This window comes from Rhinolophus ferrumequinum, chromosome 2 (assembly GCF_004115265.2).
Source record: "Rhinolophus ferrumequinum isolate MPI-CBG mRhiFer1 chromosome 2, mRhiFer1_v1.p, whole genome shotgun sequence".
NCBI classification, from domain to species: domain Eukaryota; kingdom Metazoa; phylum Chordata; class Mammalia; order Chiroptera; family Rhinolophidae; genus Rhinolophus; species Rhinolophus ferrumequinum.
In genome coordinates this window covers 47889726-47917237 of record NC_046285.1, presented here as the reverse complement: position 1 = coordinate 47917237, position 27512 = coordinate 47889726, and the positions used below count along the sequence as shown (strand labels likewise).

At 54.6% G+C, this 27512-nt stretch overlaps 1 protein-coding gene across 2 annotated transcripts in view; it reads left to right on the top strand.

Moving 5' to 3' along the window:
- ADCY5 (adenylate cyclase 5) overlaps nt 1-22200 on the top strand; it is a 151851-nt gene extending 129651 nt beyond the window's left edge. The window contains exons 13-21 of one of the 2 annotated variants that reach the window (XM_033121366.1): nt 765-881; nt 1283-1447; nt 4614-4789; nt 6781-6810; nt 7897-8029; nt 14390-14653; nt 15790-15994; nt 18885-19009; nt 20726-22200. In XM_033121366.1, the coding sequence (XP_032977257.1) occupies nt 765-881; nt 1283-1447; nt 4614-4789; nt 6781-6810; nt 7897-8029; nt 14390-14653; nt 15790-15994; nt 18885-19009; nt 20726-20854 (1344 nt within the window). In that variant the 3' untranslated portion in view covers nt 20855-22200. The remainder of the gene's footprint in view (nt 1-764; nt 882-1282; nt 1448-4613; nt 4790-6780; nt 6811-7896; nt 8030-14389; nt 14654-15789; nt 15995-18884; nt 19010-20725) is intronic. The other variant, XM_033121357.1, reaches the window with a different exon arrangement.
- Nucleotides 22201-27512: the final 5312 nt, after the last annotated feature.

Genomic DNA, 27512 nt, shown 5'->3' with positions numbered 1-27512 from the left:
ATTGTCAACATGAAACTGATGGACATTTGGGTAGTTTCCACTTCTCTGGGTCTGCTGGTTTCTACTTCTCGTCAATCTAGGCTGGATGGGAGATAAGGAAGACATGGTGGGCACGGCCAACTGTGTCAGATTTGGTGGAGCCTGGTCATGTGATTACCAAAACCGCAGTGGGTCTTTGAGTGGACATACGGTTTGTCTAGTTGAAGGAAATATGAGGAGGGTTAGGTGCGGGAAATGGCAGATCCGTGAGCCTCTTGCTGAAAAAGGCTCACTGCGTTCACTTGTCCAGGGCCCGCCCTCCTGCTCACGTGCTGCTCTGCCACCTTCTTCCCAGCCCCCAGCGATCCTCCAGACGCCAAGCTCTCCCCGAATCCTGAGACCCATAGTTTCCTACTTTAGAGAAGCCTTCTGCCCCTCCCTGACTGTGACTCTGAGCTGCTCAGAATTCACACAGCGGGTACATATGCTTTGTCTTCTACTTCCCTGGTGGGGTCACGACGGCATTTTTCCTTCTTTCTTCCATCCAGCCTCTCACCTGTGAGCTCCTCAGGTAGACCCAGTCCTGGCCAGCTGCAGAATCTGTGCTGTGGGGCCACAAGCTGGTGCAGTGGTGTGAGGCTGGCGGCCTGTACACGGGGCGGGCATTCAGGAAGGGCCCTGGGGCAATGCTGGCGCTGGCGAGAGGCCAAGGCGGAGGGCAGGGCTGGTTCTATGGCAGTTCGCGGCGTGCCCACTGAATTCTGTTCGGTCCTCCCCCACCACAGCTCTTCCCAGGCCCCCTGCAGACCCTCTCCAGGAAGATCGTGCGCTCCAAGATGAACAGCACCGTGGTGGGGGTGTTCACCATCACCCTGGTGTTCCTGTCGGCTTTTGTCAACATGGTGGGTTGGCTGCACCCCCCAGCCCTCTCCGCTCCCATTAGGTGAAACCCAGTGCAGCCCTGTACACTGCACCATGGGCTGGGAAGAGTCTCCCCGAGAGTTCTCCCTCCGTGGACATTTTTCAGGTCTCACCTCGCTTGGGTCTGGGATCAGCTTGGACTCCTAAAGCTTCTCATGGCTGGAGGAGCCAGAAGGACTTAGCAAGTCCCCAGGGGATGTTTCAGAGCCCTACCCTGGGCAGTGGGCACACCTTCCCCAGTCCTCAACTTCTCCCAGGCTCCTCTGCTGTCCCTAGTTAGTGTCAAGCTGCACCCAAGACAGAGGGTGGACAGGTACCCACTGCCCTGTGGGGATGGGCTGCCCTGGCCTGGCCCCCTGACCCGCTCCTCCCCTGCCCTCAGTTTATGTGCAACTCCACGGACCTGCTCGGCTGCCTGGCGGATGAACATAACATCAGCTCCAGCCAGGTCAACGCGTGCCACGTGGTGGAGTCGGCCATGAACTATAGCCTGGGTGATGAGCAGGGCTTCTGCAGCAGCCCCTGGCCCAACTGCAACTTCCCTGAGGTACCGGGCAGGAAGAGGGCTGGATGATGCCAATGGAGACCCTCCCACTCCACTCCCGTTCTGCCCTTGGCTGCTCTGAGGGACTCAGGGGACCTCAAGCTCACTGCCATTCCAGAGACCTCCTTTCCGTAGTTTTTCTCACTCCCCAAGCCAGACACCAATGAAGGAAGCCAGCCTCAATATAACAATGACAATAATAAATAACATAGCTATTGTTTAAATAGTAGTTACAATGTACTGGGCACTGCTTTATATATGTTTACTCATTTAATCCTGACAACAATTCTATGACATAGACACTATTATCTACTTTATTCAGATGAAACTAAGGCACAGAGAGGTTAAGTAACTTGCCCAAGGTCACAAAGCTAGTAAGTCGCAGAGCCAGAACTTTCACCCAGGTGATTTGGCTCCAGAGTTTGTATTCTTAACCCAAGAGCGGAGCTGTTTCTGGACCCTCAGCTTAGGCAGGAGACCCTAAGCTGCCTCAGGAGAACCTGGCTGAGTCCCCCACCAGCTCTGGGTCAGAGAGCAGGGAGGGAAGGAAAGGGACTACCATCAAGTTCACTCATTCAGGGTGTATGATTCAGTAGCCTTTCATACAGTCACAAATTTGTGCAGGCATCATCATCATAATTAATTATAGAACATTTTTATCACCCCCAAAAGAAATCATGTACCTATAGGTTGTTGGGTTTAAAACAGCCCTGAGAACCTTAGAGAGCAGCATGCATTCCATGCTGATGGTATGCGAGCTGCTTCCTTCACCTTGCTTCGTTTTCTCAGGGAGCAGTTTTTGAGGGAGCAGCAAGCCAGGCTTCCAACCCAGGGTGTCCACTCCATGCACTGGATCGTTCCCACACCCCAGCTCCCTGGAAGCAGTTCACCTGAAACCTCTAAGATGATGGCAGTTTTGCCCTTTTCTGGAGGGAGGGTCCAAGCTTTTATCCAATTGCCAAAGAGCCCATGACTCAAAAGGGTCCAGAACTGCTGTGAGGGCCCTGTGGGCTGTCCCAGTGCTGGTCTCCCTGCTCTCTGGGAAGGACCCTGAGCCATCTCACCTGTACAGACAGGGCAAGGGAAATTCTGAGGAGCAGGGCTGTGCGGGTATTCACCAGACCAGCGCTTCTCCTCCACCCATCTCTGGGCCCAGGCCAAGCTCTCCCTCTCCCTGGTGGCCATGCTCCTCAGGCAGCCTGGACGAGCAGGCACCCGCCCTCCAACCCTCGCCTCTGTTCCCTCTCCCATCTGGCCGAGAGCCCACAGGAGCTGCTGCCTGAGAGCTGCTTGCTGAGAAACTCAGGCTGGTTTGGGTCTCACACTTGTCTCTTGGTAGTTGCTCCATGGAAGAAGCTGAACAGTGAGGGAAGAGGGCTGTGCCAGGGCCTGTGCCAGGGCCTCGTTTTCAGGAGAGGGGTGGTCCCAGTTTCAGACCTGTTGACCCCTGCTGGCTGCCTTGCTCCGGGGCTGACCACTCCTCGCAGTGTTATTCTGATTCAGCAACCCTCACAGACCCTGAGGCCCTTGGGAGACTCCAGCCTTAAGCCTCCGTCTCTGGTTGTCTGGGCCCTGGCTTTGAAGGGGAATCCAGTCTGGTTGTCTGGGCCCTGGCTTTGAAGGGGAATCCAGTCTGGTTGTCTGGGCCCTGGCTTTGAAGGGGAATCCAGGCTAGCTATTGGGCCGCCACCTCATCCCCCAAGGATGAGCTTGTTATCCCTGGGGCTGAATTATCTGGGTGTGCTCCTTCCTGCTCCTTCCTTTGTCCCATTTCTTCTGGATGATTGAAGGCTGGTCCCAGCCCCTTCCAATCCCCGGGGACCTCTGCAGTCCTTCTCTGGGTTCCTGAAGGCCTGAGGAGGCAGAATGTCCAACCTGGGAGCTACCCCCACTAGCAGCCACTGCCATTTGGCCTCCAGCCCAAGGCAGAGGCAGTAAATAGTGAGCCCCGATGCCTGACTCAGAAATAAACATAAAAGCTAAATTTAAACGGGAAAAAGAAAAATAGATGCTGACATGTCTAGGATTAGCATTGGGGACGACAGAGCAGAAGGGGACCTCTGAGACTACCTGGTTCGGCCCCTCAGTTGTCTGAGAAAGAAATTGTGGCTCAGAGACCAGAAGGGATTTCCCCAGAGTAAATCGTACCGGGCCACAATCCCTCATCTGAAGCCTTCCAGGTCAGATATAGTTCGGACTTCAGAACTTTTCAGATTTTAAAAGATTACCTCACACCCCAGTGCATTCTGGGTAGCAGCTGATAATGAAACACAGTAATATTTCTGAAGCAAAATGTATGAATAGTCACAGGAAACAGGATAAAGATGATAATTAGCATTAAATCAGTTGGGTCAGGTTTTGCCACCAAATAAGGTCAGCTCAGGTGTTGCCACCTCTTCGTTATGAGAACATTTTCAGTTTTCAGCACTTTAGATTTTAAGTTGCAGATTGGTGGCTTAGGGTCTGTGCTCCCCAGTTACTGAGGGCACAGGGCACTCCGCCAAGTGGCTTCCTTTCTTGTAATCATTGCTGTGAGCCCATGAGATAGGATGTTTTGCATATGGGGAAACTGAGGCTTAAAGAAGTTGAATATATGGCCCAAGTCACACAAACAGTCCATAATGAATCAGGATGGAACTCAAGGCTGCCTGAGCCTGGAGCCCTGCCCTAACCATTGGACCCTACGCGGCCAGTACTGATCAAACTCAGCCTGGAGCCACATCTTCTGGTCCCTAATCCGGGCCCTTCACATTACATCACAAGTTTGCATCAGCAGAACTATCCCAAGACTAGGTTTCACCTGAGGCCAGCTCAGGCTGGACGGATTCTGGGGGTGGGGCGGGGCCTGGGGGAAGACGGGGTGGGGCGGAGCCTGGGGGGAAGGCAGGGTGGGGCGGGGCCTGGGGGAAGGCAGGGTGGGGCGGGGCCTGGGGGAAGGCAGGGTGGGGCGGAGCCTGGGGGAAGGCAGGGTGGGGCGGGGCTTGGGGGAAGTCAAGGCGGGGCGGGGCCTGCGGGAAGGCAGGGTGGGGCGGGGCCTGGGGGAAGGCAGGGTGGGGCGGAGCCTGGGGAAGGCAGGGTGGGGCGGGGCTTGGGGGGAAGTCAAGGCGGGGCGGGGCCTGCGGGAAGGCAGGGCCCCAGGCACTGAAGCCCGGCTGCCCTCTCCTCGCAGTACTTCACCTACAGCGTGCTGCTCAGCCTGCTGGCCTGCTCCGTGTTCCTGCAGATCAGCTGCATCGGGAAGCTGGTGCTCATGCTGGCCATCGAGCTCATATACGTGCTCGTCGTTGAGGTGCCCGGTGTCACACTCTTTGACAATGCCGACCTGCTGGTCACCTCCAACGCCATGTAGGTGACACCCCCCTCACACCCCCTGGGTTGAGGGCACTGTAGAGAGGTGGGAAAGCAGGAGGCTGGGGTCCTGGGCTGCAGGGGGTTTGCAAGGGGAGTGTCCTGTTGCTCCCCAGCTCTGACATGCATCAAAGCCCCACAGAGTCTTGTTTCTTTCCTTCTCTCCTTTTCCCAGTGATGGGGGTGGCCTGAGGGCGACTAGGTCCCACTGTCCTTCTGCCTCCTTTTTCCTACTCAGTCCTGGTCTCAGGCCTCAGTGAATTTTTCCTCGCTAATCCATGGCAGCCTCTGATGAGCTATTTTCACTTAAGTCCAACTGCCTGGGCTTGCCTTATGTTATGTATCTATTGGATGGTGCTGGGCACCTCCGGCTCGGAGGGGTTAAGGTTCAACAGAGCTGGACAGCAAGGTCTGTGGGAGCAGAGGAACAGCCTTTGTAGTTCATGGGCTCTGGCCCGCCTTGAGCCAGGCACTTGGACATACCGTACCATTTTTCATCCTCATGGTAACCCAGCAAAGTAGGCAGGTCTTCTGTGGAAGGCTGGGTAGTTTGTGCGCTGCTCAAAGTCCCCCAGTCCGGAGATGGCAGTTGTGGGGGTTGTGCCCTAGGCCCTCTAAGCTGGCAGTCAGCCTGGTCATAGAGGGACAGGCGTCAGATTCCAAGGGAAATGACTTCATAAGGGGAAAAAACCTCTGGCTTTGGGTCAAATTAGGTTTGAATCAGCCTCAGACACAGATTTGGCTACTTTTCCTGAACGTTACTATTTTTTCCCCAGTAAAATGGAAATAATAATACCCATAGTAGTAAAATGTGTGTAAAGTGCCTGATATGTAGTACTTTTTTCTTCCCGTCACCATCCCCCCCCCCCCCCCCCCGCACCCAACACACACATCAGGAAGTACAAAAAATGTGAGTGACAGGTCTGTATCCCCTGAGGAAATAAGCAAACTCGGCTTTCTCTGAGTTACAGGAAGGGATCCATTCATCTGTCTACCCATTTATTGTGGGCCTACCATGTTCCAGGCGTTGAACTAGGCAGTGGAAGTACAGTCACTTTCTTGTGAAGAGAGTGTCACCTAGAAAATGAAGGTGTAATGAAGCATCTAAGTCAGACTCAAGGAAGCACTTCTTGGCAGCTGCGTGGGGCTGTGGACAGATGACAGTGCCACTGCAGCATCGGGAGCTGTGCAGGCTGCAATTCTGGGAGGATGAGCAGAGGGAGGCCGCCCAGGCCTTTGTACCCGTGGGCCACGCAGGAGCAGGAAACTTTGCCTCCTCATTCTTACCCGCTCCTTCCCCTTCCCCAGCCTCTCCGCTCCTTCTGCTGAAGTAGCAGCAGAGAAGGGAGGTCATTTCTGTGTTGGGGGACCCTGGCTTGGCTCTAGGGCAGCACGATCCAACAGATAAATGATGCAAGCCACATATGTAATTTAAAATTTTCTAGTAGCTGTATTAACGGGGCAACATATGCAATAGCCACAAATGTGCACTGGCCACATTTTAAGGCTCAGTAGCCACATGTGACTAGTAGCTGCCATACTGGACAGTGCAGATGGCAACAAAGGGGTGAGAGGGGTGGGCAGGCTTCTGGCCAGGTGGATATGCTGGGAGGCCCCAGAGTCCCAGGGAAGGGCTGCGGTGACTTGTAGTCATGGTGACCAGATGCTAGGTGGGACTGGGCTTCCTGTAAACCTCTCATCCTGATAGTGTCCTTGAATCAGGAAGGGTGTTAGGGGTGGGCGGCGAAGGAGCAACAGTAGTGGGCGCAGCAGTATTGGACATGAGGGTCAGAGCAGGGTGGGGGGCAGAGTAGGGCGGGGGGAAGAGCAGGGTGGGGGGAATAGCAGGGTGGGGGGAAGAGCAGGCTGGGAGAAGAGCAGGCTGGGAGAAGAGCAGGCTGGGGGCAGAGTCGGGGTGGGTACAGCAGGCCTGGAGGCTGCCCCTGCAGAAGATGGCCCTGAACAGCCCTCCCCACTCCTGTTCACAGAGACTTCAACAACAACGGGACCTCCCAGTGGTGAGTTGATGCTTTTCTCTGAGCTCTGATACGGCCTCTCCCTGCCCTTGGCACAGAGCAGCCAGCAGAGAAGGCAGGGGTGCCCAAGTGGGAGGGGGCTTTGTGGCAACGGCAGTGAAGAAGGAGGCTGGAGGGGACGAGGAAGCCCTCCCCTTTCTGGGTACCAAAGCTCCTCACTTGGTAGATGCCCTTCTTCTCCTTTATGATCCCCAGCACCCCAAGTTGATCGACAGGCTCCATGGCCGGGGTCTTGGGGATCCACAGTTCACTCCACAGGCCTCGTCTAAAAGCATCTAGCCTTAAGCTTTAACACAGGAGCATGTATGAGACCCCAGGCCCAGGAGAACAAGAATCAGTGCCCCCCCCACCCCCTGCCTCTGAGGAGAGGAGCAAAGGGGGGAGGCCTGCAGGATGTGTGGGTTAGGCCCTGTATCCGGTCTGCTGCTGGCAGGTCTATGCAGCATTCAAGGTTTGGGCTCTTTGCTGGGACAGGGAGCAGTGTTTGGGATAGCTGCTTTTATTAAGAGTATGCATCAAAAATGTTAAATATAATTAGACGACAATAGCTACCACTTTGGGAGTTCCTACTGTTTGTCAAGTTCAGTACAAGGGATTTTCTATACCGTGTCTTTAATTCTTATCACAGTCTTGAAATGTGGGCATTGTTATCCCACTTCACAGATTGTTCAGAGACGTTAAGAGACTTGCCCCAGGTTGCCCAGAGATGGTCATTATGGCCTGCCTTGCTCCCTCGCTACAAGCCCCTGGCTTGTCCACCAAGACAGACCTGGGATGTACAGGTTGACCTTTACAAGGGCCTTCTTCATCCCCTGATGGGACCAGAGGGAAGCTCCCCAGGGATGGGAGAGTAAGGCATCAGGAGAGGAGTAAGGGCTGCTGAGCTGCAGGTGTGAGCAGGGGCTGAGATGGGGCTGCCAGCCCAGGCTTCCTGGATGAGGCACACCTCAGGCAAAGTTTGAGCAGGAGGGTGAGGAGAGGGAGGTGCTATAACTGGAGGAAGACACAAGGCCTGAGGGCCTTCAGAGCCTGCCATGAGGTGCCAGGACATCTACCTCCCGCCTGCAGCCCTGAGCACGCGACCAAGGTGGCTCTGAAGGTGGTGACGCCCATCGTGATCTCAGTCTTTGTGCTGGCCCTGTACCTGCACGCCCAGCAGGTGGAGTCCACTGCCCGCCTCGACTTCCTCTGGAAACTGCAGGTGGGTGTTCCGGGGGCTGGATCTGGGGTGGGAGCCTCACAGTATTTTATGAGTGAGCATGTCCATCACCTGGGCTGGGCCGGGCCTTAGTTCTCTGGACCAGTTGTCCTTCTCAGGCCTCGTCCCAACAAACCAGTGCCCCGTGTTCCAGAGGGTCTGCTCCCTGCTCTCTGGGGCCAAGAGGCAAAACCCTGGAGCTTATTCTAGACAGACCCACCCTCGACAGTGCTGGGACTTTGATGGACCCAAGACATATGCTCTTAAGTCACAAATGCCCTGTGCATCCAGAGTCAGGAACAGAGAGGAGGTATGGACAGGCCGTTTGTGGGGGGGCAGCAAGGAATCAGAAGGGCAGGGAGAGAAGAGTGGCAGGAGGTGAGCAGGGGCATGCAGTCCCGGTGTCAAGGAGGCCTCAGTGCAGGAGCCTGACCAGGTGCAGGAGCTGTACCAAAGGCTAATGAGCAGGGCCTGATGTGTCCAGAACTGGGCTTGAAGATTTCTCCAAGGGAGCATGGATGCATGGATGGATGGATGGATGGATGAAAGGAGACATCAAAGACCATCAACAGGAAGCCCAGCCATGGGTCTGTGCCCAGGCACTGGTGAGAGGTGGGCCAGGCAGGGGCAGAGGCAGTAGGAGACTGGGGCCACAGCCCTGAGCTGTGCTGGGTGCCCAGGTGAGGCTGAAATCCAGCCAGTGCCCTGCCTTCTAGTCTTCGTGCTCTGAACCCTGAATCTGTCCACCTGGAGGAAGGGATGCCTGGTACTCCAGGTGCTAGCAGCAGTCCCCATGGCCCCTTGTCACCTGGTGGACCCCTCTAAAGGTCCAGGAGAGGGTGCGCAAGGGCACTGACTGTGAGAAAGCCTGGTCTTCTGTGCAGGCGGCCTCAGACCTATTACTCAAGCCCAGCCCCTTGCAGGACATAGCTTAGCACCACCTCTTTGCCTCCCCTGGCCTGGTCCCTATGTCCAGGTCACTTCTCTAGCTCATCTGCAACTGGCTTAGGCCTCCTCCATCTTCAGCTTCTTATTAACGTTGAGATTAAAGTCTTTAGGCTGGAGCAGGTGGCCCTGGAATTTCATTGGATGCTGAGTGAAGATGGGGACCTCTGGTTGTCCTGCTGACGGGAGTTTTGCATGAGGTCTGGCTGCGATTCCCCACTGAGGTCTCCAGTGGGGACCTCTGAAGTCAGGGGAACATGTTTTCCTTCCGAATGCCCCTCAGAAGTGGGGAGGGACCTCAGCGGTATCTAGTATGAAGTTGCCTGTGTCTCCTCAGGGAGCAGCTGCCCGGCCTCTTCTCTGCTCTCACACCCCTCTCCCTTGGGGAAGCTCCCAGGACGCCCCAGCTCTCACCGAGGGGCTGACCAGCCTGTGTGGGACTCGGGGCCGCTGTCCCTCCGCTTCTCTGCTCACACACACCCCGCTCTCCCTGTAAGCCCCTAGGAAGGCCCTCCCCGTGTAGTTTCTGTGGTGTGCCTGAGTTGTGTTGCAAAGACCTCAAGAAAGGGGTAGAAACCAGGGGTGACCCTGCCATTCAGACTCTTTCTGTGACCTGCTGCCCCTTCACACCTGGTCCCCCCCGCAGTACTCAGGCAACAGCGGCTTTCTCTCAGCCCCCAGCCAGGTGCTGCCTCTGGAGCTTGAAGGTAAAGACCTGGATGAACCACAAGCTGGGTGTGGGTCTCTCCTGGAGAGCTGAAGCCTCCCAGCCTCGGCTAGCCTTGGTGGGCTCTGAACCTCCCAGGCCCGAAACACCCAGGGGAGGGGGTGTCTCCTCTGCTGCAGGAAGGGGTGTATCAGCCTCCTCCAGGCCCCCGGGTGTGAGGTCCCCCACATATGCCCAAATCATTCCCGTTCCCTCCAGCATCCTCGGGCTGCAGCCCAGCGCGTAGCGGTGCTGAGGGTTTGGGGAGATTTGGAGTCTTGGTGTCATGCAGGGTCTCAGCTCCCACTCCCCACATAAGAACGCAGGATGTGGTGAGGACAAAAAGGAACACCCACGGAGCCATAGATAGGGGAGTCATGCCACTATATTCTCGCTGGCGGCTGGGTTGGAGACACAGGAAGCAGGAGCCACATGATCTGCAACCTGCCGTCCGCTTCTCTGCCAACAAACCTCACTTGCTAGCTGCAATCCACCGTGCGAACTGCAATCCGCTCCTGCAGGCTCAGCCATGATCTTCTTGCTAGCCCCCATGTTCTGCTGGCGTAGCCACGGCAGTTATCAGTGGCTAATGGCTCACTGGTTACAGCTGACGGCCCACTAGCCACAGCTGATGGCCATCTACACCCGAGCCAGCACCTTTCCACGTGCGGCCGAGAGCCTGGAAACTGCTCTCCTGGCTCTGTCCCCACACTGGTCATTCTCAGTGACTCCCCTGCGAGTCTTCAGCCCCGAGAGGCACTTGTATTGTTAGTGGTCCTCTCCACGTGTGGCCGCAGAAACAGGTTCATTCCACTTATTTACCTTTCCTCCCTGACCTCCCCATGCCCACGCTCTTCCCCCAGCCCCGTTTTATCTTATTTTGGGGGGAGGAAGTTTTAAAAAAAATAATTTAAAACCTACAGAAAAGTTACAAGAACAGTTATAAAGAACTCCAGCAGTCCCTTCACCAGATTCCCCAGCCAATTTCCTGCATTTGCTTAATTACACCCTCCCCACCTTCTCACGTGATGTCCCATCCCTCCTAAATTCCTGTGTCTGCCTTCCAAAGCCAAGGACACACCCTCCATTACACCCACATGACCTCCCAGTCAGGAAATCCACACTGTTGGAGCACCATACCACCCACAGAGCCCGTTCGGATTTTGCCAGTGGTCCCCATTCTGGCCTAGGATCCTAGCCGGGTGTACTCTGCATTTAGTTGTCTTTCCTTTGCTTTCAGTCCTTTCCCGTCTTAAAGAGGTTTTTATTGTGTGACCTTCAGCCTCGGTCTGTTGACATTTCCCACGTCCAGACTGAGGCCACACCTTCTTGGAGGAAAACTGTGGACAGGATGCTGTGCCCTCTCATCACATGGGGACTCCACTCCGTTGACCTGTCCCACCCCGGGGACTTTAACCTTGATCTCCCCACTCAAGAGGGCATCTGCCAGACTTCTCCACTGTCGGGTCTCCACTGTCGGGTCTCCACTGTCGGGTCTCCATCTTCCCCTTTGCATTCAGTTAACATTTTGTGGAAAGAAATTCCGATATAGCACCCATATTCTGATCCTCAGCAAACCTCCACCCAGCGGTCTCAGCACCCATTGCTGACTCCTGCCTGCCAGGTAGTGATGACACGTGTCCACCATTCCTTCCGCATTAGTTAAGTGGCATTCTACTGTAAGGAAGACCCTCCTTCTCCCCACTTATTTACTTAGTCACTCATTTATCTATATAGCATGAACGTATAGATTCCTATGGAATTCAGTAGGTTTTAATCTGTCCCATTATTTCAATGTTCCAGTTCTGGATTTGGAGTTTCTTCAAGTTGGCTTCTGTGTTCTTTGACATGTCTCCATCATTCTTTGAGCATTTTCTCACTTTTTGGCATAAGACGATGTCCCGGGGTCATCATATACGTTCCCTGATCCAGCCCAGAAATCAGTGATTTCTTCAAAGAGCTCCAATTCTTTTTCGTGGACAAAACAGTCTTCAGAAACCAAGATTGGGAGCTCAGTGTTCTAGGTCCTCTCTGTGGACAAAGCTAGGAAATATATGTAAGTGTATGTGAACATATAAGTAACTGTATGTATACACACATGCATATGTATGGATACTACTCCAGTATCTCTCTGTTGCTGTTTAAAACCATGAGTTTATACCAGTGCCTCCATTTCCAACGCAACACCTCAGGCTTCTTTGTAGTCGCTCTGCCTTCCGTGCTTGCTAATAGCATCTCTGGCAGTGAGAAACCCAGCTCCTGTTACCTTTCATATGTTTCACCCATTTGCTCAGTGGAACCAACCCCCCAACCCCGCCGGCCCCCTTCTCTGCCCCACCATGCCCTCGCCCCTCTTCACCACCCTGCTTCTTGCATCTGGGCATGCCACATGTGGCACCCCTCCCTCTGGTCACTTTTCTTCAGACACTGAGGGTTCTGTGTAAGGGAAGGAAGGAGGGAAGTGGCTGGACACCCCCGCCCCCCCCCCCACACACACACAGACACACTGTCATTTTGAAAAACGATTCAGAAGGCCTGTGGCCACGTGTGGGTGAGCACTACCTGCCCGGTGTGTCAGCCTCTCTGCCCTGAAGCTCTCCAGCGGCTCGCGATGCTTCCAGGTCCCTCCATCCCCCCTCCTGCTCTGAGACTTTGCGGAGGGGGGACAACATCAAGTAAATACCAATAAACACCTGGATGCAGGTCCTTGGGCTGGGTGAGGTACGGTTTGTTGTTCCGCGCCTAGTCTTGCCCAGCAGCCCGTTTTGCTGTTGGGTCTGTGGTCATGGCGGGTGGGTGGGTGCTGACGGGGAGGTGGGGAAGCCTGGGGTCCTTAGCTTCCCTGAAGCACCTGCATGAGGAACACGCAAGGCCCCTTCCTGGCCGAGCCGCTGGTCTCAGTTCTCAGGGCAGAGCCCAGTCTTCTCCCCTCCCACAGCACTGACGTTTTTAGGACCAGCGAGAGGCTGTGCACCCCTGAGCCTTCCTGCCCGGCCAGAAGCCAAGCCTAGAAGCTTCTCACGGTGTTTGGCAGCAGCCCAACAGGTCTTGGCGCAGAGTTCCCCAGATGTGGCAGAAGCACTTGGCCAGGGCCTGGGGGCTTGGCCTCTGTTCCCATCGGTAACCTTGTTCTCAGCATCCCGGCCGCCTCGCCTGCACTGCCACGCTGCCTGACACTTCGGGCAGATGCTCTCTGGGAAGGCACATGTCACATTTCTGCCACCTGCTGGGCTGGAGTGTTCCTCGGTCCTCAGGAACAGGACTGTGAGCAGCCTGGTGCATTTTCAGAGACAGGTGGTCCAGCTTCTTTGTGGGACAGCCTGTGAGAAGTACAGGGATTCTCACTCCAAATGTCTCCCTCTGGCACGTGTGTTCCAGAGCTCAGAGTCGGTGGCCCTGACTTACGAGGAGGGAAGTGGTCAAAGTGTCACACTTCACAGGAGTAAAGTCACCTGCGCTGGAAAGCCAGGGCAGGAAGATAGCACATGCCCACTGGACCCACCTGACATCTGAGGGTCCAGGAGCTTCCGCAGCCATGACACCCACCCTCAATGGCCATGTTTCTGATGGCTCCAGGAGGGGTAGGCAAGGCTCAGCCTCTGAGCCTGGAGTCCCTGAGCTTTCTGCCTTCCTCGCTGGACCCAGGTCCTGTGGCCTCGGGTGGGTGTGCCTGCTGCTTCCCCACAGGCAGCCACCACCCACGGGAGAGCCAGGTCCCTGAGAAGGAGTCCTGACCGTCCCGGAGGTTGGAGTTGTGGTCAAGTGGAAAGCTCTCCACATTTAGTTGGGGAAGGTCTAAGTAGGCTGGCTAGATCTTTTCAGTGGTCCTGCTGGTGACCGTTTTCCTGCCTGCCTTACCAACATGCTCATTCCCAGTTCAAGGGGACACTTTGTTTGCCATCGGGGGGAAGAAGCCAGCAGACCCCACTCTGTGCCCTGTGTTCCACGCACGCTCTCATCAGGTGGCTCCTTCGTGCCTTGCTGCGTGCCTACCTCTGTGCTTCAGCCCATGGGCCGTTAGTGACCTCTTGACCCGAGGGCTCTGCGTTGTCCCTTTAACCTGGAGGGTGAGTGACCGCAAACTCCAGCTACCCAGATCCAGAACCCAAACTGGGGAAAGAACAAAGTCAAAGGTGATGCCCCCATCCTGTCCTGGGTGGCACCTCGGGGCACCTGCAACTCCGTGCCCTGCCTGGCTGTGTCTGGCCCTGGGGCGAGTCTGCTCTCATGGGACCCAGGAAGATGGCCACGGGGTCAGTCTATTAAAGTGACCCTTATCAGACTGCTTTTCTGATGATTTCCTGCTACTAAGAGAACACTGGAAAGCTGAGGAGCACTTGGGCAGCTGGAGGGCCTTTGGGGTGTGATTTTGGACCATCCCTTTAACCTACTGCTTTGTTCTAGTCTTGGGCAGACAGGATCCTTTCGGCCTCTCCTCCGGGACCTGTTTCCATTCGGGTTCCCTGCTTCAGGATAAACACCCTCGTATGTGACGCCGGTGGGAGAGAGTTGGATACAAATCTCTCTTTTTCCTGATGGTCAAAGTACTAGATGCTCTTTATAGAAAATTGGAAGTAGAGGCAGCAGAGAGAGGCAAGAAAGTTGGGCACTGGTGGGAATCTGGGGCACACGCTGGCATTTGGGCGGCTCTCACTTTTGTCCCCTAAGTAGCGCTTCGCTTGCCCCTCCCTCTGACTGATCCTCTGTCCCAGGCCACGGAGGAGAAGGAGGAGATGGAGGAGCTGCAGGCCTACAACCGGCGGCTCCTGCACAACATCCTGCCCAAGGACGTGGCCGCCCACTTCCTGGCCCGCGAGCGGCGCAATGACGAGCTCTACTACCAGTCCTGCGAGTGCGTGGCGGTCATGTTCGCGTCCATCGCCAACTTCTCCGAGTTCTACGTGGAGCTGGAGGCCAACAACGAGGGTGTTGAGTGCCTGCGGCTGCTCAACGAAATCATCGCTGACTTTGACGAGGTGGGAAGCAGGGGGCACTTCAGTCCCCAGAGCGGGAGGGATGCAAAGAGACCTCATGCCCCCTTTCACCCGTCACCAGATGTGAACGGTGACCTCCGGAGCCCTGATGGGGGTGCCCCAGGCACCATTCTAGGCAGGCCCCTCACATACATTCCCTCCCCTAGCATGATGTTGCAGATGAGGAAACTGAGGCCCACAGATGTGAAGCGTCTTGCCTCAGGTCACTGCCAGTAAGTGGCAGGGCTGGGGTTTCAGCCCAGGCAGTTTGAATTTGCAATCTGTGCACCTCAGCTGCTCAGCAAGGCCCTGCTCAGCTGACTCTCCAACCACTCCCGTCATCCACTTTTCCCCTCAAGCCACTGAGGACGGGACAGGGTCCCAAGGTTGGGACCTAGCCATGGAGAGAGTCACAGGAAGGAAGCATTTCCAGGCTGAGGGAGGAGGCAGGACAGAGACGCAAATCCCTGAACAGTGGAGGCAGAAACAAAGCCATGTCTTCATCCGTGTATCACACCGTTGTTGAGCAGCGTGTGTGTGCCAGGCACTGGGGATACTGTGCCAGTAGGGCCACCTCGCCCCTGGGAGCTCACTGTGTAGTGAGGATGAGAGGGACAGCCCTAGTGTGAATCCAGGGCCTGGGGCATGGAGCACAGGCAGGAGAGGGAGGATGGAACTGGGACGGGGCAGTGTCCGAAGCAGCCCACAGATGGTGGGGAAGTGGGTTCATTGGAGTCGGCTGAAATGGGTCTGGGCGGGCTTCGAACAGGTCCTAGAGATAGCAGAAGGGTGTCCCGCTGCATAAAGGTGAGGAGCTTTCCCTGGGAAGGGTGGGGATGTGAGCCAGCGAAGGGGTAGATGGCCACCAGCCCCTCCTGGGGGCATTAGACCAGGAGGTGATTAGTGACCTGGTCCTGGGGGCTCTGGGGGGGGGGCAGTAGCACACAGCCACTCCGTAGAGTGAAAGCTGGAGGAGGCCTGGCCCTGTCGGGAAGCATTGAGGCTTGGCACTGAGCTGGTGATGGAGACGGATCCACTGCGAGAACTGGGGAGATGCCAGGGGCCACGGTGCTGTACTTCCCTGCAGACCTCAGGGCCCAGACTGGAGGGTGACCCAGGTTTGGCCTCCTTCTGTCCAGATCATCAGCGAGGATCGGTTCAGGCAGCTAGAAAAGATCAAGACCATCGGCAGTACCTACATGGCCGCCTCTGGCCTCAATGATTCCACCTACGACAAAGTGGGCAAGACCCACATCAAAGCTCTGGCCGACTTCGCCATGAAGCTGATGGACCAAATGAAGTACATCAACGAGCACTCCTTCAACAACTTCCAGATGAAGATCGGTGAGCCAGCCCGGGAGTGCTGAGGGCTTGCAGGGGCTCCTCCCCCCACCCCCACCCCACAGCCTGTCCAAGCAGAGGCTGATGTCACAGTGCCTCCCTGCCCCAGGGTGTGGGCGGGGGGGTCACCCATCACTCGCTGCAGACTCCTCCTGGAGCTGGAGGTGCCTCCTCTGCATGTTGGTGTGTGGGTGACTTGCACAGGACACCCTCTTTCTGAGTTCCCACCTCGACCACTCGTTGGGAAGGCCTGGCTGGACCCAGGCTGTCCCTACCTGAAAAGCTTTGTGGGGGATGCTGTGTGCCAAGGGCACAGGGCCTTCTGGTGGCTGCCTCGTGGGCATGACAGTCCTTTTTAGTTCAACTAATAGTGACTCAATGACAGTGTTTCATTTAAAAGTGTCCCAAATTCATTCAGTAGAAATGAAAAGCAGTAAAATGAAACACTTTTACATTTTAAATACAAAAAATACAAACATGGTACAAGTCACTAAATTTGCAAAATATGAAAATATTGAACGTATATTCCACAAAATTGTTAGCAAAATAAATATAGTGAAATCGTTTTAAAAACTTACACATGAAAAGAATCATGTAAAATTGACAATGAAATGATTATATTTCAACATTTTAGAAGAGTAACCTTAAAAAACGATGGGTCTGCAGGGTTAGCGCTGTGTTAAGTCGTTTCTCTGTGTGTGAGCACAATCTTCTAGGCGCTGGGAAGCTTTTCCATACAAACTGGGGAAAGAAACGGTGAGGAGGTGGTAATAAGTCAAGCCCGTGTATCACCCCGGGACTCCTCCTTTGTCAGGGGCCCCCACTTTGTAGGTGCCGAGGGTGATGTCCCAGGATGGGGGCCGCCGTGGAGAGGGGGGATTCTGAGGAGAGGCCGTGGGTCACTTTTCAGTCACTTTCAGGCCATTTTCTACATGTTCAGAAAATCTTTGAACCAAAAACCTGTATATTTTTTTCCCTCTTTTGTATTTAATTTTGTTGTTTTATTATCCTCACCCTTTTATTCTGACAAGTTTCAGTTCTACAGGAGAGTGGAAAGAGTAGCACAGTGAAAACACATGTACGTCGACAGAGCCACACATTGCGCCACCCTCCTGTATCCACAAAATGATTTCAGAATGACACCTCTGAGTGGGTTGTTCCATAAAGGTCAAGGTATTTCTGCAGTTCGTTTTGGCCTTAGCGCGCATTTTACCCAGGATGCCCAGGCTTCCAGGGTGAGTGATTTTTGCAGTAGAAACTTGGCCTTGTCAAGTGTTGCTGCCCTCCTCCTCTTGTGGACTGTGGAGGTAAAGAACGCTTTCTGAAAGAGCAGACCTTCTATTCAAAATTTCAAAATGTATCATCAAACTTGGGCATGTCTCAAGCCATAAATGATTCAGATGTCACATTTTAAAAAATAATCAAGAGTAATTCACCAACAAAAATACTGGTACTTCAGTTCTCAAAATGAGCACATTAAACCGCAATATTGGATTACTAGCCATCAATCTTGTGATCATTAATAGCCTCAGGAGACATTTTGTTCTGACTGAGTGTCTGGAATTGGGCTTTTCCTTTGAGCTGTTTGTGTTAGCCTGGGGGCCTAGTGCCCGTGGACTTGACCAGATTCTCACTTTGCACTGACTGCTAGAAAGTTCAGACCAGAGCCAACTGGGGGGCCTGCTTCACCTGATATACAGCCTGCATTTCTGTGTTAATTTCACGCTTGGCTTCGTGATGTTGCCATTCTTGTTTTCCTTATACCCTGTCTTTTCCACTGATGTTGATTTGTATTTTTGTAAGCTGCCTCAACTCCTTCATCAGACCAGGACTGGGGATTGAGTGGCAGGTAGACGGGCAGGCATTTGGGAGCCTTATGTGAGGCAAAGCCCTTCCTCCAGACTCCAGACATATTTACTGGGAAGTTTGGCTTTGGGCCAGTGAGTTGGACAGTCCAGTCTAGGAATAGCACGTGGGGTAAAAAGCTACACGTGGCTTGACAGGACCAAAACGGAGGGTCATGGGAGAAGAGTTTTGAGGACCGATGGCACATCTGACTGAGTGGCCCGAGGGGCCTATTGGGGAGCTTCTGCCCCTTTCCTCTCACACAGAAGAAACAATTAAGCAGCCATGAGGTTTAATAAGACTCAGCATGAGACAGTTAATGTAATAGGAGGGAGCATCCTGGGCTGGGAGACAGGACAGAAAAGGTCGAGAGAATGCCAGGTGGGCCAGATGTGTCAGGGAAGGGTTCTGCCTGGAGAGGAGGGAGGGCACTTCAGGTGGAGCGCGGCACAGCACAGTCTCAGAGGAGATGCTGCTCAGTGTCGCCTTGGTAAGATCGGGAAGGACAGACGAGGGCAGAAGCGCCAGGAGCCCGACGGAGAGCCTGGGGTCGCTGCGGTGACCCTGCCCTCGCTCAGAGGCCCAGGGTAGGATTACCTGGAGAGGGAAGAGAAGGATGGGTCAGGAGCCGGTTCGAAGAGCAAGAATGGTGGCACTCCTAAAGAAAGATAGGAGTGAGGACGAAGAAAAGGGCCAGTTCTAGTATGTTGAGTCTCAATTGATGGTGAAGACATGCCATTGAGAGGGAGAGGGCAACTGGGTGGCATCAGAGGTCACCGGAAACCTGGCAGGAGCTGAGCACTGACTGGGTTCGGAGGACGCAGGAGCAGTGGGTGTGTGAGCCGGTTCCTGTGGTCGTGAGTTGTCAGCCTTTGATAGGAACAGAGACGCGGGAGCCGCAGGGTTAAGCACTGCCTCGGGGCTGGAGGACAGGGTGTCTTCAGGCCAGGAGTCAGCGGGAGAAGCTGCTGCGTGCAGAGGGAGGAATGACATGCAAGCACGTGTGGGTCTGAGCCCTGACGAGCGTGCTGACTTTTGTCCCCTGCAGGGCTCAATATCGGGCCCGTGGTGGCCGGGGTGATTGGGGCGCGCAAGCCTCAGTACGACATCTGGGGCAACACGGTGAACGTGGCCAGCCGCATGGACAGCACCGGTGTGCCTGACCGCATCCAGGTGAGTCCGCCCCCCACCGGGGCCTCTGTCTGATGCTAAGTGGTCTTTGGGGCAAGCTGCCCACAGCGCCCAGTCAGAATTTCTGCAGCCAAGTTTGAGGGGGCTGGGCCCGTTGGCGCTGTCTCGGAAGCTTGGAGAACACGACTGTTTCAGGCCCTCAGTACCTTGGACAGATCCTCAGTCTGTGCAAAGCCCTCTACTGGCCACAGAAAGTATTGGGGGATAGAGCCGGGAGGCTAGCTGCCCACACCAAGCAGGAGTGGTAACGCCGTAACCCAGGCCCACAGCGGGACACAAAGATGGCTCAGAGAGCACGGTCTCGCCAAATGCAGCCGCAGCACTCAGGGCCTGGTTCAGGAAAACCAGACCTGGGATGGTGCCTCCATCCACCAGCCCCAACAGCCAAGGGGCCCAGCCACACACCCAGAGACTTTTTCTCCTCCCTTCATTCTTTGCCAGCTGGCGCTTGTGATTCCCAGGCCTAAAATGCTTCAGCTGCTTTTCTTTGTTTTTCTCAGCCTTCCTTGATTTTCTGTTCTCGTCTGACAACAGAGAGGCCCTGGACTGGGCTCTAGTCCTGCACCCCACACACCCCTAGTTCCTTGTGAGGCTGTGGACAGGTCGCTTAGCTTCCCGGGCCTCAGTTTTCCCAAGTGCCAATTGTGCTCTTTTCATGGCCCTTTGCTCACACTGACCCCGCTTAAACGTCCCCTAACTTTTCTCTCCTGCCCGGCTGGCTTGTACATCCTGTCTGCTGGGCCTCACCTCCATCCCTGTGCCAAAAGGAGAAGGGACAGGAGACGGGAACTGAGGAGAGAGGCATATGGCTTTGCAGAGCTTCTAACCTCACCTATGACAGGAGTGAGGGATTCTGTCAGCAAGCACACCTTGACCCAGAACCTCCCTGTACTTCGGGCTTTACCATTCACGGAATATACTTCATAACACAGCAGGGTCACCTCCCAGCAGCCCATCCAGAGATTCCTGGCCCCTTTCTCCCTGGCCTGGCAGCCAGGCTGGGCCAGGACACACAGTAGGTGTGTTGTCGGTGGCTGGCAGGGCAGTGCTGGCGACACTCAGACACCGCTGCTCCCATCACCCCTGCTTTTCTCCGTCATCCTGCAAAAGTGTCATCGCTGAAGCCACCTGTGAATTCCCCTTGTTCCAAAGGCTGAAGGAGAGATGAGCACTTCACTGTGGACCTGACCCTGGCTGTGCCAGTCATAAGCTGTGTAACCGTGAACAAGTGACATGGGTTTTCTGAGCCTGAGATAATAGTGCTTACCTCATAGATTAGATAAGCAGTGGTTCTCAGATGCTCTGTGGTGAAAAACCACTTTCTAAAACTGTTTCTGATCTGTCAGGGTGTGAGACCTTGGTCACGTGCTTGGTCAGATTGCTATGAGAGCTGCCGTGTGTTTCCGCTCAGCCTCCACACGTCCCTTGTCATAGATAGTGACAAGCAACCACACTCTGAGTAGCACTGAAATAGCACGTGAAAGGTGCTCTCCACACTGCCTGGCCTGGGGTGGGTGCTGTCATTCTGCTCATCACTAAGAGGCACTGGCCTGGATAAGCCATTGTCTGTCCCGAGAGCCCCAGCCAGGGAGACACCACCCACCCTTCTGTCAGGGGCAGTCAGGCAGCTCTGCCCGACGGCAGATTCACAGCTCAGGTCATCGATGGCCTAACCTCTCTCCTCCTTTGCTTCCCCAGGTCACCACGGACATGTACCAGGTGCTGGCTGCCAACACATACCAGCTGGAGTGCCGGGGTGTGGTCAAGGTCAAGGGCAAAGGAGAGATGATGACCTACTTCCTCAACGGAGGGCCCCCGCTCAGTTAGCAGCTGCCAGCCAGTGATGCCAGGCAGCCTGGCCTCCAGAGAAATGAAACGGCTTCTTTGTGTGCCGGCGGGCAGGTGGAAGCCTGCGCTCCAGCCCAGGGGGCCACGCCGGTGAGATTTGCCACTTTGACTCCAGACGCATCTTCTGCCTTTGTGGGCGGGCAGCAGCCTGTGTCCCAGGCCCCGGGGGTGCCAGCGTCCTGCGAGCACCAAGCTGACCAAAGATGTTTCCCTCCGTAGAAGACTCCGCTAGACTCAACCTGAATCTTGAGTTTTCTAACGGGCACTGTTGCAACGCGGGTGGAAAAGAGCTGCTGGCGCATCGATGGGTGTTTGGCTGCCCAGCGCTCGACGGCAGGGCTGAGGGAGCGGCCTCCGTCTCGGGGTGGGGAGGCAGTGTGACTCTGGCTCGCGAGAGCCTAGGGGCCCTGAGGCATCTGCTTGTCTGTGAGCCTGGAAAGTTCAGACAGAGGCCAGGTCTCTGCTCCATGAAGGGAGCGTCCGGTAGCAGTGCTGGCTTTGGAGGGACTGGCTTCCTTTGCAGTCCCCCTCCTACATCTGCACACACGGTCAATGCCCCTTTGAGGGGAACAGAATGAATTTCCGGGGGGGGGGGCAGGAGGACTCGAAGCTAGGAGTGGTGGTTCTGAGAAAAGGAAAATATTTATTAAATAAAACAAAACAAGTTTCTGTGCCCTTCTTTAGACCATGCTAGTTGTATGCGTGTAAGAGACCCACAAGCTACTGAGGCTGCCACTGGGGAGAGGGGGCGGGGGTCCCGACTTGTCTTTTTTGTATTTTTTATTTTGTATTATTGAAAACCTTGGAGATCTAACAAATATACCAAATTCTATATTTTGTAAATTCTCTATATTAGAACACAGCTGTGCACAGCAGGGTGTGTGCTCATTTGTACTGTACGTACGTCGATGTGTGTACTGGTGTGTGTGTGTGTGTGTGTGTGTGTGTGTGCGCGCTATGGAACTGCTCTCATACAGGACGTCTGTTTCCCTCATTCAGATGTGGCAGTTTTGGGTTTCCCCAGGTCCAGCCAGAGCAGTGAGCATGTCCTTTTGGGGTACCATCCCTTCAGATTCAAGAGGAAGGTGCATGGACACATTACCCCATCCATCTCTCTCTCTACAACACACAAACACACACATCTCTTCCCCTAAGTAAAATGCAAATGGCATGGTAAGAAGAAAACAAAAGGCTGCTTTCCCATCTCAGGCTGAGTTGGAACAACGGACGCGCCGTCCACTTGCAGCAGACAGCGTGGCCGCGGTTCACCCTTCTGCTCCCTGAGATACCAGCCGTCTGCTGCCTGCAGAGGGCTCAGCAGTGGCCCTTGGAAGCTGCCTGGCTTTCTCAGTCAGCCAAGGTGGCTCTCTCAGAGATGATCCCTCAGGCTTGAGGACATACTGTGTAGCCCTCAGGTTCAGGGGGGACGGGTGGGGAGTAGTGTCCTCTACCTGCAAACCAGAGGAAAGGGAGGGCCCAGCTTCAGAGTCGACAGGGTAAAGCTAGCAGAAATTTGGTTTGGTTTTTGTTTCTTGAGGAGGGAACAGTTAAATACACAGAGGAAAAAAAATTCTATTTTTATACGCTGTGAGGGGGGCATTTGGAAAATATTATCATAGAAATAAATTCAAACAGAATCCTTGGGGCCTGTGCCCAGATCTTTTGCTTCTCAGGGCAGAATTATTTTCACCTCCAACACGAGCTCGAAGGAGGTGAGGTGGCAGCCACATCCCAGCTGCTGAAACGTTCCTTTGAGGCCCACCTGCACCACCTCTCACTGGACACTAAACTGGCCTCCCCTTTCCACACACCATCGCCCACCCCAATTTGAACACAGCTCTGAGAAGCAAAGCTTATGGACCTAAAACTGCCTGAGTGTGTCGGCGCTTTTGCTGCTCTGTCCTTTGAGTTCTGCATCGGCCCTCGTGCCCATCGCTGGGGGTCGGCTTTCTCATGTTCTCCAGTCCCCTGCCCCTCCCATCACTCACCAGTGGTGCTGGGTTTTCATTCTGTTTCCAACCTGAGTAACTGTGTGTGTGCTGAGTTCCTCCCATGTTCCCCCGTCACCCGCCAGCCTTGCGGGGGCCCCTCCTCCCCCTCCCAGCAGTGACTGGTGACAACGTGCAGTGCTAGCTCTTCATTCCCTCTAAGGGGTGTGCACTCTTTTATTCCTGCTCTTGCCAAAATGGATACGATTATGATTTCCCATGGAAATTGAAAAGTCTATTTAAATAATTTAACTATTAAACACTTTCACTGGTCATGTGTCCTGGTCTGACTTGTGGCTTGGGCTGGGGTCCTAGGTCCAGCCTGAAGGACAGTGCACTCAGCCCTGGGAGGGTGCTGGAGCGGGGGCCTTGGGGGGCCTCCTAAGTGGGGGCCAGAACATGGCTGGGGAGAATGGCCACTGAAGACCAGTTATTGTGGCAGCTGGGTGCGAGAATCCTGGTGACTTTGGCAAGAGTGGTTCACTGGACTGGAGGGCAGGTGCTGGCGTGCAAGAGGCTGAGGAATGAAGGATGTGGGGAGGACAGGGGTGGAGGATACAGCCAGGAAAGATTCAGGGTCTAGGGGAGGAGTTTTTAAAACAGGTGAGCCAAACATGTTTCTATGCTGAGGGAAAGAGGAAAACACAGGAGAAAACACAGATCATTGAAAGGACCAAAGAACGTGGGAGGGGAGGAGATGCGGGCTGGAGGTAAGCCAATTGGACCCGGATAGCTAGTAACGAGGGCTACCATTTATGGAGCATTCTGTGTACCAGGCACTGGCAGAAGCACCATACAAACATCATCTCGTTTCATCTTTCTGGCTACCTCATTTCACTGAAGAAGTGGGCACAGAGAGGCTGAGTTATTTGCCTAAGGCCCCAGAGCTGGTCAGTAACAGATGGGATTCAAAGCAGCAGTGTCTGCTAAGCCCACGCAGGTAACTTCCTGCATGCCCAGCACTCCTTCCCCACAGAGGAAGGGAACGGTGGCAGCAAGGCAGGGGGCCCTTTGCAGCAGTTCCTGCCTGCCCAGCCATTGGAATGCAGGTTCAGGAAATAAGACCAGAGGGGCTCGGGGCTCGGACAGGCTTCACACGCGTGTAAATGAAGGAGCCAGTGAGAAAGACTTCAATGGCTTCATCACAGCAATGGCCACGCGGGGCATAGGCAGGCCTGCTCCAAAGAGAAGGGACATCACTAGGACTTCAAATGCGGGTGGTGAAGGATGTAACCGCACAGAACTAGTGTTGAACTCGGAACTTTTCAGGCTGGGGTACGTCAGTTAGAAAAGGAGACCAAACGATACGAGAGGCCAAACTTCAGGGGCCGATCTGCCGAGGTGGGAGCCACAACTGCCGAAGCACTGCCGGCCTGCCGTGGGTAGTGGAGAGCAAGCTGAGGACACCACGGGCACGCTGGCACAGCAGGACCACAAAGCAGCGCGCCTAGAACCTTCCTAAGCCCGTCTGTCCCCATCTCCACGGAGCTGATCCCAGAGAACATACTTTCTTCCTCCCTTAGAGTTACGCTTTTTCCAAAAGCATATCCATACTAGCCAGTTAATTAGCAAAACTTACTAGAAAAGACGCCATTGATGGGGAGCTGGGTTCTGCACACGTCTTTAATGCCTACTGACCGCAGAGACCACTAAGACCAAGACTGGGCTTCCGCCACCGTGGTGCCGACGTGGTCACAGAGGGGAGCTGGGCCGTGAGCCTGATGCACCCGGGGGGCGGAAGCTCGGTGTTCACCAGGTGGCCATGGCACTTTAGACTTTCAAAGTTACAAATACGGGTACCGAGCTTTTCCAAAATCAAGTATCTCCCGGGTGGCGTACAGTTACCTGATGCCGAGAGCTGTAGTTTTCATGCTAACACCTGGGCGTTTTCCGTAATGCTGCCATCTGGCCGTGAGTTGCCCATGGGCGGAAAAGGCTGCTGAGCTCCTCTCGGTGCAGGGCAGGGACGCACTGGGCACTGGGAGGTACAGCTCAAAGTGACGCTGAGCAGATTCCCACTGAAATACGACGCCAGGGACAAACACGGACAACCCACAGCTTTGAATTTGTCTACATGGAAACAACTCCACATTGAAGAGAATAAACACCACACACGTCATCAGTAGGAGGAAGGGACTGAGAAGGCTGGGCCACACTGGCCGTGGCCAGCACCACTTAACACGTGTCAGGAGGGTTGGACCGGCTGGTGTTCCCTGTGCGGCTGGGGGTGAGCGGAGTGCACAGCAGACCAGACTACCATGCGCCCGCCGCCACCTGGATGTCCGCATACTGTATAAAGAGCCTCCACACACACTTCCTCACTCGTGCTGCCCCCCAGGCCTCCGAGGGAGTGGGAGAAGGGCTCGGGGACAAAAGCTGTGGCCCTAGCCCACCGGGACTTCCATCCAGCGTGCCCATCTGGGGGGGTGCTGATGACCTTGGCAGAACCGAGGGCTCGCCACGCCTCAAGGACGACAATAGATGAAACAGGATCCAATTATGATAGCTTTTCTTTTCCAAGATTTTTTCAAAAAAGCCCTTTGGTGGTGTCTCTCCTCTCAGTCTTGGGAGGAGAAATATGGTATTTGCTGTCCTCTTGCCTATCTTTCCTTCCTGGAAACCTGCAGGGTCACTGCTTCACAAGACAGACAAGAACAAAGCCAGGTGCGGCCGCTGGAGCGGCTGATCTCCAAGGTCTCCTCCTCCTCTGGCTTCTCTGATTCTAAATAATCATGGAACTCTTTATCTGGTCTTCCAGTGCCAGACCACATGTGTGGTGCAAACAAGCAATCGAATTAGGATTTTAAGATTTTGGAGCCAAAGGCTGAGACAAATGAGATGACAGCATCGTGCCGTGGGCGATCTGTGGGAAGGTCACCTTCACGCCGAGCTGGCAATGGCTCTGTCCCCCTCCAGACACCACGTCAGTAGCAGCAGCTGCCGTACATGACAGCAGCACGGCCAGGAGTCCTTTCCTATCAAGGGCTCTGATCCATGGGGTGCAGAGGGGTGTGTGGCGGTCAGTGTGGGCTCACAGGGCGAGCAGAGGGGCCAGAAAGACGGGGGATGGGAGAACAGCTGTAACAGCAGGAAGAGGATCCACCTACAGCCGAGGGCAAGTAGGTATCCCGGCCCCACAGGCTTGCCAGGCCCAACCCGCACCTGCCCATGTGCTTCTAGTGAGCAGAGCGGAGCCACCCCTCACCGGGTGAGCACATATGCCTCCCCAAGGCCCCTTTCACATCCCTGGTCCATTAGGCCCATGAATTTAAAGAATTCTCACTGGAATCCATTGGGACCTCATCACTTTTCTCCCCCCTCAGCCAATTTCTAATTTAGCTCTGCCTGAAATCTCTGGTTTGGCAGCATCTCTGGTTATTTTCACTTAGACTATTTTCCAATTTTGCAAAATTTGCTTCTTTGCTTTGACTTTGTCAGTTAGCTAAAGTGTCATTTCTCTGGCTCATGTGGGATTTTTTTTTTTTTTTTGGAGGGGTGCATTTTGCTTCAGATTAAACTTTTGAAAGCCATGTTGCATTTGTGTTTTTCAAGAGGGGCTTCGGCTCTCATATCTCCAGCATCTATGTATTTCCAAATTGCGAGTTGAAAGCTGCTAGCTGCCTTCCCACCCCTGACTTCCCTTAATGTAGAGAACACACACACACACTCTTGGGGACCCTTACAGAGTGGTGAGCACTAGAGTGGCTGTGGGGACAGAGCCAGGAGTACAGTTTCCAGGCTCTTGGCCTCACGTGGAAAGGCGCTGGCTCGGGTAGTAAACGGCCATCAACTGTGATTGGATGGCCGTCAGCTGTGGCTAGTTGGCCGTCAGCTGTAACCAGTGAGCCATTGGCCACTAATATAACTGTCATGGCTACGCTAGCAGAAAATGGGGGCTAGCAAGAAGATGGTGGCTGAGCTAGCAAGCACGAATTGCAGTTAGCAGGGCAGATTGCTGCTAGCAACTGGGATTGGTTGGCAGGTAGAAAAGTGGACGGAGGATGGCGCATCATGTGGATCCTACTTCCTGCGTCTCGCCCAGCCTCCAGAGACTGGGGTGCAGGAACACCCCTTGTTGGGGTTACTGGCAGATGTTTGTTACCTATGTCTCCAACCCAGCCGCCAGCGAGACTCTAGTGGTATGACTCCCCTATCTAGAGCTCTGTGGGTGTTCCTTTTTGGCCTCACCATGTCCCGTATTCTTATGTGGGGAGCGGGAGATGAGACCCCGCATGACAGCTTGCATGACAAATGGAGCAGCGAGCAGGGTATTGTGTCGGCCAAACTCTACAAAATGTAATGGAGCAGTTTATACATATGAACACTCAGTCTCGGGAAGACGAGGAGGGGCAGCTGCCGGAGAGCTGCACCCCCGTGGAGGGGTGGGAAGACCTGGACGGTTCCCCAACTAGCATAGGCCGGAGAAAGCGAAGATCATTGCAGCCCTGTGGGCTGGGAAGTGCTTGTTGAGCCCCTCAGCCCCAGGTTGGGGAGGACTTGGAGCCCTTGCCCTGCGGAGAGGGCACACGTTGTGGGGCCAGTGCACAGCCCTGGAGAATGACTGTGGACTATGGGGAATTGCCTTCCATCCCTGATTTGATGGACCGCTTGATTGTTTGCTTGGGAACATATCACCATGCAGTGGAACC